The sequence below is a fragment of the Saccostrea echinata genome, unplaced genomic scaffold (genome assembly GCF_033153115.1).
Source record: "Saccostrea echinata isolate AGI-Se365-2 ecotype Australia unplaced genomic scaffold, CSIRO_AGI_Sech_v1 ptg000010l, whole genome shotgun sequence".
In the NCBI taxonomy this organism is placed as follows: Eukaryota; Metazoa; Mollusca; class Bivalvia; order Ostreida; family Ostreidae; genus Saccostrea; species Saccostrea echinata.
Window position 1 is genome coordinate 13,646,663 of NW_026889759.1, and position 17,439 is coordinate 13,664,101.

The 17,439-nt window shown below is 32.4% G+C and overlaps 1 protein-coding gene across 2 annotated transcripts; it reads left to right on the forward strand.

Annotated features, from left to right (window-relative positions):
• Positions 1–249: 249 nt before the first annotated feature.
• LOC133184448 (extracellular signal-regulated kinase 2-like) lies at positions 250–16,689 on the forward strand. 2 transcript variants are annotated; one of them, XM_061319531.1, is made up of 14 exons: positions 250–365; positions 1,421–1,519; positions 6,079–6,199; positions 6,422–6,552; positions 6,947–7,116; positions 7,309–7,448; positions 7,980–8,037; positions 9,275–9,409; positions 9,664–9,769; positions 9,921–10,140; positions 10,411–10,517; positions 11,037–11,114; positions 11,868–12,020; positions 15,802–16,689. In XM_061319531.1, exons 1-14 carry the CDS (start codon positions 300–302, stop codon positions 15,991–15,993), a joined length of 1,776 nt encoding a protein of 591 aa, XP_061175515.1. In that variant the 5' UTR covers positions 250–299; the 3' UTR covers positions 15,994–16,689. The 2 variants fall into 2 exon arrangements, with proteins under 2 accessions (XP_061175515.1, XP_061175516.1); XM_061319532.1 differs by lacking the exon at positions 11,037–11,114 and having other exon boundaries at positions 15,802–16,688.
• The last annotated feature ends 750 nt before the right edge of the window (positions 16,690–17,439 follow it).

Sequence of the window (17,439 nt, forward strand, 5' to 3'; positions counted from 1 at the left end):
CTTCACAAAACCATTTACGTCATCAAAAACTGGGAACCGGGCACTTTCTTCGCAAAATTCATACGCCAAATAAATTTATTCCTCTATTTATCTATTTCATTATTTAAGTTTAGTGAAATGAATCAAAATTAAGATACCCTATAAAATTAATTATTTTTCATGGGGTTAAACTGAAAATCATTAAAAAGTTTTGCAAACATAACAGCATTCTATATTTTTCTGCGGATGGATTATTCAAGGTGATTTACGTCTGATAATGGTGGCCAAGTAGACTACGATAGACTTTCGAGAAAACAGCCATGAGTTCTGAAATAGAGCCCCATATTACCAAAAAGTATGAAATCAAGAAACGGTTAGGAAAAGGGGTGAGTGACTTTAAAGAAGTTTTGAAAATATTTGATGAGATTGCTTTTTAATTGGTTTTGTAGATTGGTAACGAGGTACGCTTTCGTCTCGTCTCGGAATGTGTTAGTACATGTATAGATTTCTTGATGGTCATTATTGACTTCATCTGAAAACGATAAACACAATCGAAATATGCTTTTAAATTTTTTTAAATTTTGAATCTCGTTTTTCGATAAAATGATAAATGTGTTATTTTGGCGAATTGTCAATATCATGTAAAATTTGGCAAATCATTAACATGACTAATAAGCACTGAGCTTATTGACATATCTTTCAGTGACTGAAGTTTATATTTGTATTAAATATGTATTATTCTAAAGAATGGAAACATCAGCTCCCTAACAAAAAAGTATTACTTAGTAAGTCTGATTTTTTTCAACAAATCTCTGATGAATACTTAAGGCATATAGGCCTAATAAAATAATTCTAGTGATGCGCTATTTTGAAACGGAAACATAAGTAAAACTATGTTTCAGTTCAAGATTAATGTGTATTATTTTATATTTTATGTTCTAAAACAGAATTAAGATATTAAATTAATAGAAATTCTCAATTTATTATAAGTCTTAACGTACAGTACTTAAGAAAGATGTCAACTTTTGCATATCATTACTGTGGAATAAATTTGATTTGTCAGGGTCTTAAAGAAAATTTAATGAACTGATTTGTTGACAAGTTATTGTTTATGGAGATGTAAATTCGTGGGTAAATTTGATCCATGAATTCCACAAACATGGTAATAAATTCCACAGTACATTCCAAATTTAAAAAAAAAAAAACTTTTAAAGAATTAAAAGGGTTGACAAAAGTTTCATTCACAATTTAGTAAATATCAATGTTCTTGAATACTATGATGTAATTATTGCCAGAACTTAATTCTCTTTAAGAGTCAAGAGTAGCACTGGTATTTGAGGTGGCACAAGAATGGCACTCATTTAGATCAGCTCTCATGTACACTCACAGCTTTCTTCAGTGAAGATGTGTTTTAACATATATTTGTTTTATTTTTCTCCAGGCCTATGGTATTGTTTGGAAGGCAGTGGACAGAAGAACTGGAGAAGTTGTGGCTGTGAAGAAAATTTTTGATGCCTTTAGAAATCAAACAGATGCACAGGTAGATTTTGATGCACCACTCACCAGTCCTAAGAACTCATATGAGTTTTTCTGATCAAAATTTGTGTATGTGTTCATCACTCACTGATATTCTGAGCATGCATTAGCTTTTCACCTATTTATCTTCATCTGAAAAAAATACTGATCAGACTTCAGCCAACTCTTTCTTTAAATCATCTATATAAGAGTTAGGAGTGAAACGGTTCACCGCGGTATCGATTCACCGCGGTATTTTTTCTCGGTTTGATACACGGTGCAAAATCTCTAATTTTCGGTTCGGTTCATTTTTCGGTCGGGATCGTTATTCAGTCGGGTTTGGCATAAGGTAAAACACATTACTCAGTAAAATAAGTATAGACAAGCTTATCTTTTAAAAAGATTGGTGAGCTAGCGCTGTAGCATAATAAAATACAGAAGAAGATATCCGAACCATTTGTTAAATTTGCTTAATCGATTAATTATTAACAGGAAGGCAGATTGGTGCACTGGGGGTTGAGTTTGTGTGGGGGGGGGGGGGGTTGTCACAATTCAGAATGGTGAATCTAAGAGTGTGCCTCACGTCGGCAATGGCATAACTCCTAACTGTGCTTTAAGCATTCTGTATTTTACTGTAATTTCAATTTCAAGGTGAAAAATAAAAGGTCAGTAGAACCAATGAGCACCTTCGGGCCTTTCCAGCAAGCTCGGAAAACACATCCGAGGTTGCCGCAGTTTTCCGAGCTTGCCGGAAAGATCCATGAAGGTAGATTAGAAAAGCTATGTATTCATTACAACTTTAGAAATAACAGTCTTGGTTTTAAAAGACCCGAGTTACTGTTACTTTTTGTTCATTTACCTGCAGGTGAGACAACAAAACACGAAACTTCAGATCATATGTATTTTCAGATGATAAACACTAAATTGCCATGTCTTTCCGACATACTCTGAAAAAGATTTTTGTTGTTGTTGTTGTTGTTTTTTTCCGAGCTTGTCGGAATTATCCACTAAGGTGGTAAAACTGTAAGGAAAGCTAGATGTCTAGAATCTTGGCATTATATGGCCAATTTTTTTCTTGTACTTTTATGTGTAGGTTAGACAATAAATTTAAAAAAATCAGAATCCGGATCTATACGGTATTGACTGTCTATAACCTACGAAATGTATATCGCGCATATCAGACAGGAAAGGCCAGTGTAAATTCGGATCATTTCTATTTTTGTATGACAAAACGAAATTCTTACCGTACAGTCTATCTACAGTAGTTTTCCCAGAATCCCCGACCGTGAAGTCGGGCATGCGTATTTCAGAAATATAGACTAACGTAGTTGCTAGCGCTCTCGAGCGCTAGCAAAAACGTAAATTTTTGATGACTGATAGCTTGTAAAATAATTTTTGACCGTCAAATAATTTTAATCAATTTCTTCGAGTCAATTTGCAAATAAAACTCATAAAATATGTTACTAGATTTAGAAAAAGAAAGCATAAAACAACGTTGAATTTGTTTCCTTCTATCAAAATGTATCGTATCGAAAATAACCGAACCGAGACAAAATTATACAATACGTATCGAACCGTGAAGGAGGTGTATCGTTTCACCCCTAATAAGAGTGATCAAAATAATAAAAGATTGGTAAGGTTATTTTAAATAAGGTCTTTAATGCTCTGTGTGTGTGTGTGTTTATTTTTTGTTCTGTTCCTTCTACTTATCTATATTTCACAGCCATATATTGTTTAAGGTATACAGCAACAAGACAGCTGGTATTACATACGAAATAGGGATGTCAACGAATATTCAAACATTCGAATATTCATTCGATAAGTTGATATTCGAATATGAATTTAAGATTCGAATATTCGGTGTTTTCAGATTTCATAAAAAAAAAGTACTGTGATTAATAAATATTGATTGGAAGAGTGCTGGAATTATCCCTGTTTAATCTACTAGCGATCAATTTCGATCGCCCAATTTCTTTTGCTATTTTCTTATCTTATATAGATCTACTATATTATTTTGTTTTGAGTAAGGTGTTTAAGATTTATACAATAATGCTTTATGTATAATACAAAACGTACTTTCATAGTTTTTATTAGTTAAATACGATCAAATCTAGAATCGAGGACAACGAAACGAAAACCTTCTTAGAATGTCTACAAGACGTGAACAGTATACTTATCAAAACAAATTTAATTGATCATTCAAATAAATATCCAGTACAATTAGTCTGTAATTAATATTGTAAAGGGCTCAATTTTAGAATAAATGAGTAAATTACTTGATTATCTCAGGTTGTACATAATCCTGAATTTTATATTCATTATCAGGAAATTAGTCAATTACCTAGGAAAATTGTCTATGGAATTGTTTGTTTATATTTTAAAAACATTGTATCGAAGATTATAATCATATCTCTTATTAGGCTGATAAGTGTAATTAATTACACATATTGAAATCTGAACAGTATACGACTATCTTGCCTTAGGTAAGACGACTGGTTCCTTATTTGGAGCTACTATAAATACACATGTATCATTTGTTAAAATTATACTTTTCTACATTTAAATCACTTATTTATTTCAAACATTGACAAGTATCAAATGGAATCCCTTATTGTACACCTACAAAAGTTTTCATACAATTTTATTTTAAAATATAAGAATACCTACACTAAACCTTTCATGAGAGTAGGATGATGCATTCAAAATATACCAGCTTTTATTTATTTTATCGAATATTCGAATATATTCGAATACTTTCATTGAATATTCGAATATGAATTATTGACAAAATTGACATCCCTAATACGAAAGTAATAATTTATGCTGATCTTGTAAATTTCTTCAGCAACAATCAATTACAGGGTTGTGGATAACCACTCGCCCACTCGTAAATGCAAGTAAAATTTGCTGTGGGTGATTAGATATTTAAAAAATCTGGTCGCCCACATGGCGAACAATTTTTTTTTTTCCCCAGAACATAATCACAATTGTATGTACTTTCAGTTTTTGAACAAACGCTCTACTAACCTAGATTTTGTATTGCGTGCAAGCATATTAGTCAAACATGAACATGACTTAGATCAAACATGGCGATTTAATTATTGAAGCATCTTGATGATACGAGAGCAAATGTTTCAGATTGTTCTTATAGAAATATTGTAACAATTGGCTATGGCTGTGAGACACTCCATCAGGACTAGATATTCATATAGATATAATATGAATTATCATGTCAAATGCACACAATAAAAGATTAGAATCAAACTTCATTACAGGTTGTATATAATTTAATATGCCCCGTTAAACCATAGATGCTTCATGGTTACTAACAGGGTTGGAGTCAATTACTTTGAAATGTAATTAATTACTTTCAAATACATTGATAATTTTTTCAATTACTTGCAATTACAATTACATTGATTTTTTCAAATGTAATTAATTACTCTCAATTACTTTGACAAATGTAATTAAATACATTTCAGTTACTTAAGTTTTATTTTTAAAAAGTCTTGAGAACAAATACATATATAAACGGCATTGAGATACACAAAGCATTAAGTACTGAAATGTTTTTACAGTTTTGAGTTCATTTTAATCATCATCAGATTTTCAAACACAGAATCACTCAAACGACATGAAAAGAATTCATGTTTGGTTCTGAATAAGGTTTTTACTATAGTGAACTTTTATTCAGTGTTTTTGTTCTTGGGTAGTAGAGGGGTTCACACCTGGACAAAATTAGACCTCTACCTATTTCCCTGGGCAGTGTGACATGCTGTAAAAACAAATTAAGCATTCTGAGACATTTAATTATTGCACAAACACAAGCCCATGCCACACAGGTATACTGAACTGTGTATTTTGAAAAGACACCTTTTTTAACTTATAACTTTAAAAAAAGTAATTGAAATGTAATTGAAAAGTAATTGAAAATACATGACATTTTTGGAAATGTATTTAAATACATTCAATTACTTGTAATTGAAGACTGGCTCAAATACAAATTACTTCCAATTACTTTAGAAAATGTAATTAATTACGCTCAGTTACAATTACTAATTACAATTACCCCATCCCTGGTTACTAAACACTACAAAATGAAATGAACATATTATTGTATCAAGATTTTTTAGAAAAGAGAAAACCTGATGAAATCAGTTTTAAAAAAAAATAAAGACTTTTTTGTTTTTATTTTTAATTAACATATAATGTGGGCCCCTGGGTCACATTGTGGGCCCGTAAAATTTGAAAAGTTAGGAGCCCACATGGCCCCTAAGTTTTCAAAAAACCTCAACCCTGAATTATGAAATTTCTCATCAATGACTGAAATTAGTAAGCTCATAGCCATAGACAATTGATTGTCAGTGATAATCATTTCATCATTGGTCAAGTGTAGCTTTCTTAATGGGTCAGAAGGTTAACAGATTTGTTAGGAGAGGGAGGAGGAGAAATTAGACTCAGATTTTTGTCTCATTCACTTCCACATATCTTTTACTTATATATTTTTATAATGTGCAAGAACCAACTGTAACTTTGAGTAGTTATATATGCTTTATACATGTTTTCCCTTTCGTACTTCTGCAGAGAACATTCCGAGAGATTATGTTTCTTCAAGAATTTGGAGACCACAACAACATTATAAAATTACACAATGTGATCAAAGCAGAAAATGACAGGGATATCTATCTGGTCTTTGAATTTATGGGTAAAATATTTCTTGATATATTATTTATTTTTATCTGATATGGAAAATGGTTCACCATTATAAAAATGAATCTGAACTATAGTTGTGCTAAAATAAGTAATTTTTTTTTTAAATTGTTCCTGATATTATGAATGTTTCATCTATACAAATCAATTTTTTAACAAAAAAGTTTACTTTTGAATTGCATTTTGAAATTAAAACTTCACATTTTTATGATGATAGAGACTGATCTTCACAATGTCATAAAAAGAGGGAGCATTCTGAAGGACGTCCACAAACGCTACATTATGTATCAGCTGTTCAAAGCCACCAAGTACCTCCATTCTGGCAATGTCATACATAGAGACCAAAAGGTATTCTTAATCATTTCAGCAATAACTGTATATACATTTTTCTGGTAAATATTACTGTATACAGGGAAATTTTTGGCCTCATTTTATTTTCGTCTCTTTCGTACATGCCGCAAGTGGGCAAATTTAAAATGGGTTGACTTCAAAGAAGACAGTATAATCTTCTAAACGCAGCTATGTATGGGCAAATTTTAAAACAGCAATATTATTTCCAGGTGTGAAAGGGCAAAAATAATGTGAGGAAAATAACATTGAATACAGTATCTAAGAGATGTAGTTGCTGAATTTTCAGTGAAAGTTCTGAAGAAAAGGCCATTTAAAATATAATGAATAATGAAGGTCGTTTTTATACCGATTTCATGATTTTGAAGTTCAATATAGAGTAAATATTTTTCAGCCCTCCAATATTTTACTGGACAGTGAATGTGTTGTTAAAGTCTGTGATTTTGGACTTGCTCGCTCCCTGACTCAGATCGGTGTAGATGCCGAGACGGGAGACCCAAACCTGACAGAATACGTGGCCACTAGGTGGTACCGTGCCCCAGAAATTCTACTGGCTTCTCACAGGTACAAAAAAAAAATTTGCTGCAAAATAGATCAGCACTTATTGCTAATCATTAAATTTTTAAAATAAAAGGTAGTCTATATTATTTTCTTCTTAAAGTCTCAGTTGCTGTTACTGAGATTAATTATGGTCTTTTGTTACTCTTCTATTATTTGTATTGTTCATGATTAAACTGTGAGTGATATGGATTTCAGGTACACAAAGGGTGTGGACATGTGGTCCTTAGGTTGTATCCTTGGGGAAATGTTGGGAGGGAAACCCCTTTTCCCTGGATCCTCTACCTTGAACCAGATTGAGAAAATAATGAGTACAATTCCTTTGCCATCTAAAGAAGGTATGCTCCAAAATGAAACTCATACATTAGACTATTCCAAGTTTTTTTTTGTTTTGGACATTTCCAAAAATTCACACAGATCTAGAATGAAAATTTCTGTCCTAATTTCTTTTTTGGTAAGTCTTAAATGGTTTTGAGATCTGTATAATTTGGAAAGGGACCCATATCTATATACAATGTTGGAAGCTGATTTACATAGTAGTAGTATCTTTATTGGCGTATACATTGCATATATTGCCATACATGTGTAACATTTGATGAATTTGTAAAGGAATTTGTTAATTGTTTTGATGACATCATTTATAGTCTACATTGTGAATGTATTGGAATTTGTGTCACTGTTTTATGTCAATATGTAAAACTAAATAAGTTTCTGAAAAATGAGTAGACACTATAAATTAAAGAAGAAAAAAAATGAAATGGTGTTGAGTAATATTTTGTTTTATAATCAAAATTTGAAGGTTTTCTGTGAAATTAAGATGTATGTGTGATTTAATGATATGTTTTGAACTTACAAATATTACTTTTCAGACATTGACAGTATCAAGTCAGCTTATGGTGCTTCTATACTAGAAAAAGCTACACTTAAGTAAGTTCATTATTGAATTTCACCACCAATGCTTCTGGTAATTTAGAAATTAATAAAGTTAGATGCAAACAATACATAGTGGATAGTTGTGTGTTTCTCAATATGCTATTCAAGCACTTTTGTATATAATTTTTATGCCCCCGGATCGAAAGATCCCGGGGATATATTGTTTTTGTCCTGTCTGTCAGTTTGTCTGTTTGTCTGTCTGTCTGTTGTCAACTTTAACCTTGCCCATAACTTTTGATTGGTTGGAGCTATGACTTTCATATTTCACATGTGTATTCCTTGTGACAAGACCTTTCTTTGGGTACCATCATATTTGACCTTTTGACCTTGACCTTGGAGTTTGACCCACTTTTGCAAAATTTTATGAGACTTTAACCTTGGCCATAACTTCTGAACAGTTGGAGCTTGGGGTTTCAAACTTCACATGTGTATTCTTTGTGACAAGGCCTTCTTTTGGATACCAACCACTTTGACCTTTTGACCTTGACCTTGGACTTTGACCTACTTTTGAAAAACTTAAACCTTGGCCATAACTTTTGAACAGTTGGTGCTTAGGGTTTCAAACTTCACATGTTTATTCCTTGTGACAAGACCTTCCTCTGGATATCAACCACTTTGACCCTTTTGACCTTGACCTAGGAGTTTGACCTACTTTTGAAAAACTTTAACCTTGGCCATAACTTTTGAATGGTTGGAGCTAGGGCTTTCATACTTCACATATGTAATCCTTGTGACAAGACCTTCCTTTGGATACCAACCACTTTGACCCTTTGACCTTGACCTAGGAGTTTGACCTACTTTTGAAAAACTTTAACCTTGGCTATAACTTTTGAATGGTTGGTGCTAGGCTTTCATACTTCACATATGTAATCCTTGTGACGAGATCTTCCTTTGGATACCAACCACTTTGACCTTGACGTTTGACTTTTATTTAAAAAAACTTTAACCTTCACCATAACTTTTGAACAGTTGTATCTAGGTCTTTCAAATTTCACAGGTGTTTTCCTCGAGACAAGATCTTTCTTTGGGTATCAACATTTTTTATCTTTTGGCATGCATTTTGACTTGCATTTGAGAAACTTTAACCTTCGACATAAGCTGCCATACGGGGGCATAGTGTTTCACAAACACATCTTGTTTTTTTTTGTATACTTAACACAAATCATCCTCAAACTGTTGGTTTAATCCTAAATTACAAATCATGAACTTATTAAATAGCATTTTGAAACAGGTCTAAGAAATCATTAGAAGAGCTTTTACCAGATGCCCCTAAAGATGGCATTGACCTACTTAAGAGACTGCTCCTGTTTAATCCAGACAAGAGGATTACTGCTGATGAGGCCCTAAGACATCCATATATCTCCAGGTATGCCCATAGGAAGTCCAGATATTCAAATAATGAAGCACATGTTTATCTTTGTGAGTGTAAATTAATATTAAAAGATGGATGTTGGTTTTGAAACCCTGATAATCTTATAGGCTATTGAAGTAGTCAAACTAAGTCATCAAGGGAAATGAAACTTATGATAACTGTGTGTCTAAATCATTGGACAGTTACATGTATATCATCAGGAAAACGAAGCTGTTTGTATTAATCTCTAGGATTCCATACATTCACAGGTTCCACAATGCTGCCGAGGAGATCTCCCTGAATTATGATGTTGTTCCACCACTGAGTGATGACGTTCAGCTGACAGTTGAGGAGTACAGAAACAAATTATATGAGGTAATGTGTCAAAGCTGATGGAAGAAGGAGTAGAGGAGGAAAAAGCAGGTCTTGGGAATGATTGTGTACTAATAAGTGGAGGGAGAATTTAAACACAGTCAATTGAACATTAGTTTTTCTGTTAGATGTTAACATATCTGTGTGATTTTAGATGATAATTCAGAAGAAACAGGAGAGAAGGCGAAGGCGACATGAGATCCGCAGTGCACAGCAATTGAGGGAGTCAAGCCCTGAGGAAAATCCTCCTCCCAGTGAACCATTCCAGAAAGAAAACACAATGCCTGCAAAGTTTTCATCTACAAAGTACAACAAGCCTGTGGCAGAGGTGCATCCCAGCTCAGCACCCCACCATCAGTCCTCCTTCACTTCAGGTCAGACTGAGTATATGAAGGTTTCAGTGCATAGACAATGAAGAAGTTACTGATTCTTTTATTGTGGATTTTATACTGATAGTGAATAAGATGATGAAATTAAGAAGGTTGTTACTGAATTATGAGAGTATTTCAAGATAATTAAAAAAATTTCCATATTGTTACAATATAATCATAGAAAAAGTGGGATCATGGGAGTTGCATAACATAGGTGAATCTTTGTAAAAATTTCACACATCAGATGAAACATACTTTCTTTCTCCTTTACAGCTTTTGGAAGGACAACACACACTGACTCAAAGGATATGAGGTCAAGGCAACAGAGCCGACAGAAGACGTATGATCAGATTCCTGCCTCACATTCCAGTACTGCCGCAGTAAGTCAAGACAAGCTGCCAGAGGGGGTGGTACTCTGTACTTATAATATTTGATAATACAAACTTTATTCCTTTATTTATCTGGTGTCTCTGTAAAAAAAAATTTCTTACAACAAATCAATGATGCATTCTGTCTAGCCAGCTAAATTTGTTAAATTAATAAACATTAGATAGTAATAAAAAAAGACAGTAGTTCTCTGTGGGTCACATGATCTAAAATTTAAGATGTCATTGAGAAACAACTAGCTTTTCTGGGGATTATATCCTATAAAGAAATTAACATACCTGGTATTAAAATTAATATAATGTTGTTTATTAGGATTTATTGTGTCATAAATAATGCTTTATGAAGTATTGCTTATAAATGAACTAAAGCAATTAAAGAACTAACATACATATACATCAATCAAAATTTTATTTTCTCCTATGCCAATCATGAAAGGGGGAAAATTTATTGGGTACTTTTTAAAAAAAGTCATTCCAATCATGGGGGTAAAGTTTACCTATGTATTGACACAGATGCAGTTGTATGACATTTTTGTTCGGGCACAAAATCCAAGACTTCAAACAAACCCATTCCTATTGGGTAGAAACCAGGTGAGACGGGTTCTCTGATTGGCTGGTTTTGAGGCAGAGCTTACTCATATATGACTAGCATGGCCGTTAGCTAGTTCTCACACTTCCTGTCTTGTGTACTTGTATCTTGTCCGCCTTAACTACTTTAAACACATATTTAAACTATTTACCTTTTAGATGTTAACAAACCTTATCTGTATTTATGAATTCATTTTATATATTTCTTGCCTCCTATAGTTTAATAAAAATGTGTTTTCAAAGTTTTTTGCAGAATTTATTTTCCATTCAGGATATTGTATTTTGACCAAATCAAAAAATAAGAATTTTATCATCTTTTATTAAAATAGAAGGACAGTGTTAAGCTGAATTTTATTTGATAGAGAATATTGTGATATATGTGTGAACTCCTAATACATGTGTTGTGATCCTTTAGAATAGACAGGATGTGTCATTAATACTTAGTACTTACATATATAAAGTAATTTAGAAAACTAGATTAAAATATATTATAGATTCTATCTTTATTTGCTGTGGGTGATATGTCTTTCTTTTAAGTACAGAGAACTTGACCAATTTTAATGCAAAAAAAAAAAAATTAACAGTTGAATGAAAATTTAGGTTTTATGTCTTCAGAAACATTAGAATGTGAAAAGTATAACAGAATAACAGTTTTAAAAAATTGGAGCAAATAATGACTTTTTCACGAAGGTTTTGATTTATTGCATAATGGCATGCTGACATTGTTTCCATGATAAACTGATCTCTCTTTTGTAGATGCAGGATCCTTATCCTCCCATTTCAAAGAACCGACAAACATCTGCCCCCGCAGCCACCAGAGCTGGATCGCGACCCACCTCAAAATATGGCAATCAGCCATCCATGACAAAGGATGATCGAGGAGGATTATCAGTGACCAGCTCTCGACTGGTAAGTTTTGGCAGTGACAGAATGGTTAAATGTGGCATGTACTTGAGAGATTCTATGAGATATTGTACTTACTTAGTCCTCTGATTTAGTTCCTACTCTTCTGTCTCTTTGGTTCAGTAAATGTGTTGCTTTGAATTTGAGGAAATTTGCACTGGTTTTCCAAGGAAGTCTATCTGATTTCCAGGTTAACGCCATGATTTAAATACCAAGCAATAAAACATCTCTCCCTTCTCTTTCAGTCTGGTAGCAAAAAATAACGTATGTTGACATTGAATTCACATACACAGATTCTCCTTTGATTGCCAGTGATTTCTGAACTTAGAAAATGCTATCAATTTGTTCTGTGATTAACTTTCAATTTCTATTTTCTTTTTTGTTGTTCAGAATTATCAGGATTTGAATCAGTTAAATTGTTGACTGTTTTGTTATTCCTCCAACTAACAAAGCAAAATATTTTTTATATAATATAACCACAAAACAGAATTTAATGGAAATAGATTATTGGATTGAATCATCAGGGTTTATATATATATTTTTTTTCCTACCACAAATACAATTTTTGGTGATGTGATTTCTCATCCTGATAATTCCTTATTGACACATGTATGCAGTGTTCAGGCTAGATATTAACCCACTCTAACTTTTCTATTTCTCTGTTGAAGTGTGTGCATCATGATACACCTCTTCATCATGTTTGTGTTTCGTTACATTCCTTTGTGTTGATTCTAACATTTTTTCTGGGTGAATCCAATAATTGGGCTCATTTTATCAACCAGAAGTCTGATAAGAAAATTTCTACTTATGTATTGTTTTATGTGCTTTTCTGGCCTGAATACTGTTTAGGTGCCATTTTATGTGTAATTTTTTTTTGTTGGTCAACACTGTATAGGGTAAATGTTCTTTGAGCCTCTTTTCTTTTAGAGAGAGAATTGATCTCTTAAAATTTATGGATAAAGGTTGAAAAGGCAAACAAACTGAATTTGGAATGTGATTGAGAGAAAGTATATTTTTACCCAAAGCACTCAATTAAGAAAAAAACCCTATACAGCAGTTTAAAAAAAGAAGTAAAGAAAATTCAGGTAACATGAACATGCCGATTTTCTCTACAGTTAGGCATTGGTCGGTTGATAAAATGTGCAATGGATCCACCACTTCCGCCCATACGATCTTCGTATCAAGCATATCGTGATTCGTACCATGACCCATATCACCGTGGGGGTGGTAACACGTACCACGATATATTCTACGATTCTTATCAAGATGGGGATGTAAGTGAAAGTGTGGCTGTTGCTTTGTGCTGTTTTTCTAATCACATATGTGTTGGTTGTAGTTTGCAGCTGTTTGATCAGTATTTTTATATCATAAGCACTGCACAAAAAATTGTAGCTAATGAATTTGATATTTTACCATTTTAGTAGTCCCAGCCAATTAGATACTTCCCATTTAAAAGCATTTATTTTCATCTTTGAATGAACATTCTATTTCACCACATCACCAGTAATCCTTTAAATCCTTTTCTGATACAGTAGAGCTATCGTTCCATGATCAGAAGGTTCTGGGTTCAAACCCTGTCCACAACAAACTTAAGTCAATAAAAAATAGGTAGCAACTGTTCCTTTGCCAAGTCCTATTACTTTGAAGTGAAACAGAAAGTTACAGATCTTTCTGATGAGACCTTAAAAACTGTCACAACAAGTATGGCACAATTAAGATCCCTCACTGTTCAATAGATCTGAGTAAAGGTGTAAATTTGAAGCCCTTCAAGAGTGTATAATGACCCCTCATATGAGTAAAATAATCATGCAGGGAATGTAATAAAAGCGATAAACAATCAATCAATCAATTTTTGATACATATAGATATAGTCAAAAATTATAAAATGACAGTTTCATCCCAGATTTTTTAACAGAACTATGGACAAATTAAATGAGCTTGATCCCTAGGACTTCTTTAAATGGAATGGTCATGGTAGCTCAGTTGGTAGAGTGCTCGCTCAATGATCAGAAGGTTGTGTGTATGAATCATGGCCGCGACTGACCTAAGTCGATAAAAAATAGAAAGCAGCTGTTCCTTCAACAAGTGATCGGCACTTTGAAATGAAAGTTGCGGGTCTTTCGGATGAGACCTTAAAAAAAACAGAGGCCCATCGTGTCATGGTAGGTGTTGGGCCGTTGACACAATAACGAACCTTCACTGCTCAAAGGCCCTGAGTGCCGAGTAAAAGGTTTATATTTGAAGCCCTTCACCGGCATAAAGTGACGTCTATATGAGTGAAAAATTCTCGAATAAAACAACATACAATCAATCAATCTTTAAATGTACCAAATTTCAAAGTTTTTGTACCAAATATAAAACATAATCCATTGCAATGAGAGTATTTTTCCTCAGTTTATTATGGTTTGGATATAGTCATTTTTGGTGCCCAGTATTTTAGGTAGCTTGAAGAATAGAGTTTTACTTCTGTATCTTGAGCATAGATATGTTGAATTTTATGGATTTTTTTGAGATGGCAATCCTGGCCATTACAAATATTCATATTCTGAACTTCAATACCTCAAATCCCAGGTATTTCCATCTTTTGTGACAGCCCTGACATGTTCGTGGTATTGAAGTTTGAATATATATAAAAGAGAACAAATTTTATTGGAATCATAGAGGGGAAAGATTTGCATTTGACAACACTGTGATTTGGTTCTTCAAGTTTTATGAATTTATTCAAAAAATCACAGGAGTCCGAAGTTTTTATTGTGAAAAAAAAAATATCGTAAAATTTTTTTCACTCTTTACTATAAAAACTTCTGACTCCTGTAGTTTAAATGTACAATGATTTATCTTTCAGCTATCACACCTGTGGCATCAGTTATTTGTACCAGATAATAGGAATATATTTTTTTCTGTTATATTGTAATAATAAGTAAATTTTGCATCCCAAAATTTTGCAGTTTGGTCCTCCAACTTTAACATTGTAATTTTCATGCTTTCCCTGACTACACCATTGGCTATTGTGCAGAAATGGCTAGGATATAAATATTTTGCTGCTATATTTTATACATTTTTAGTAGGACCACATTAGAAATTAAATGTATGATATACAAGTAATACTGTCATGAATAAATGCTAACCAATCATGCAAGGCACAGCTCATTGATAAATAAAAATAAATGCTTCATACTTAATATAAATTTCTATTTAATAGATGATTTAATATGTGTAAAGTACTTTCCATATCTTGATCCCTGTAGACTCCAAGTAGTGCCCATGTAAAAATTACTGCATACATGTAATAAAATTTACTATATGTAAATTAACTACATTTAATTAGGATTATGTAATAAAATTCACAACATGTAATACTGTCATGAATAAATGCTAACCAAGCAAGCAAGGTACAGTTTATTGAAAAATAAAAATAAATTCACTATTTGTAATTTATTAAAATTCACTACATTTAATAAGCAATTTGGCTCTTCAAATCTGTGATGCTATACATTTACTTAAAAGCATTAAAAAGGGAATACAATGTAGATGCTGTATTTTTCATTTTTATTTCAGTTTTCCTTGAGGCAAGGGTTACCAATATACTGAAATAGTCTCTTTTGCAAATGTTTAACTTTTTTTCTCTTTGCTTGATTTTCTCTAGCCTATAATTTTTTTCTTTTTTTTGAAAAATATTGTTAAGATTTCAAATCCATATTTCTTATAGAAAAGTAGTCACATATGCATTGTATTTCCAGAGTAAAACTAATTTCTGTCAATAAAGTCAGATTTTGTTATCTTGAAGGTACCAGGACAACGGCCAGTATCTGCTACAACCCAGAAACAGAAACCAATCTATGGAAAAAAGCAGTTCAACAATGCAATAAACAACCCCTCCCATGGTGCCCCCAAAGCTTACTTTGGAAGCTACACCCAGAATGTTGGAGTAATCTCCTCCTCGGGACTAGCTGCTTTGCAGGGTGGGAAAAAATCTTGATGGTCTTCTGCAGAGTATGCCATCTCCATGGAAACTTATCTGCTGTGTACTTACTATCTGGCCAATCAAAATTTCAGTTCATCAGGTTTTGAGATTTTCTGTTAGCTTGTCTAGTTTAGATGACATTAAGAAATAAGACTTGGTAATTAGAATTGTTAAGTTAGTAAAATACATTTTCTGGAAAATTTTCGTTTGTATAAAGTTTATGTTCAATATCAAGACATGGCCACAGGAAATCAGAAATTTTCTTTTAATATTCTAAACAAGAAACATTACAGAGATGATCTTGGAGTGGAATACATTGTCCATGTATACTCAAATTGCCATAAAGAAGTTTAATCAGTTTGGATGGTACATCAATATTTTGCATTTAATGATCTCTTTAAATGTTTCTGAAACCAATTTTCTCACCCCATTGCACCATACCCCCCTTTACTCCTTGCTCTTTGCATAAAATATTTTCTGTAGTTAACCATATATAACCTTGCAGTAGTTGGGTTCATTTTCAATATCTTGTTGTATAAAAAGATTATTACTCTAATTACATGTTTTAAGTACTTAGAGTGACTTAGTGGGATTGTTTCTTCTTAATCTTCGTAGTTGACGAAATCTTTTGTGGGTCTTAATAAGATCTACATCAATGAAATTAAATTTTCTTGATTTTTTCCCCTATTTCCAATGTAAAATAAAAAGTCTTTAATTTTTTCAGAAAAACAGATTTTGTCATACATCAAAATTCTTCGTAATTTTGAATTGTAAAAATTGAAATTCAGTTTCAGTTTTTGAAGATAAATGAGAAATATATCCCTCAATATAATGTGTTCATTAGCTGTATATAATAGCATTTCTTGCATGATGCAACCATCCAAGGAAACCTCATCATATAACAGTATTAAACCCATATATTTACAACACTACAATTAAAAAAAATCATCAGTCTGGTTTGCAAGGTATTTGATAATGCTAGAGCAGTGTGATTTGCAAAATGTTGTTTGTTGGAATTTGGAAATAGTGTCAGAAGTTCAATCATCAATATTTTTAATATAAATGGGACAAAGTCCAGTTAAATGAACTGGATTCTTAAAGTTGTCACATGTTTGTGTTTTTATTATTTTTTTTTTCATCAATGATGTGCTGCAATGAAAATCATTCACTCATTGTACCACATTGTATTGTTGATACAATTTTATTGTATAAAATTGTTATTCATGCTAAATAAAAATTATAATAATCATTTTGCATATTTAAGTATATACATTTAAAATGATGTGTATGTAAAATAATCATATTTATGAAATATTTATTGTGAGTGATTGTTGAAATCATATTCATGTAACATTTATTGTGTGTGATTGATTTATTTTAGTTTCATTTGAACATATGGCTTACATGCTTATTTTTCTTTTTTCCCCCTTAAAATAGTTTTTCTGAAAAAGGGACTTATTG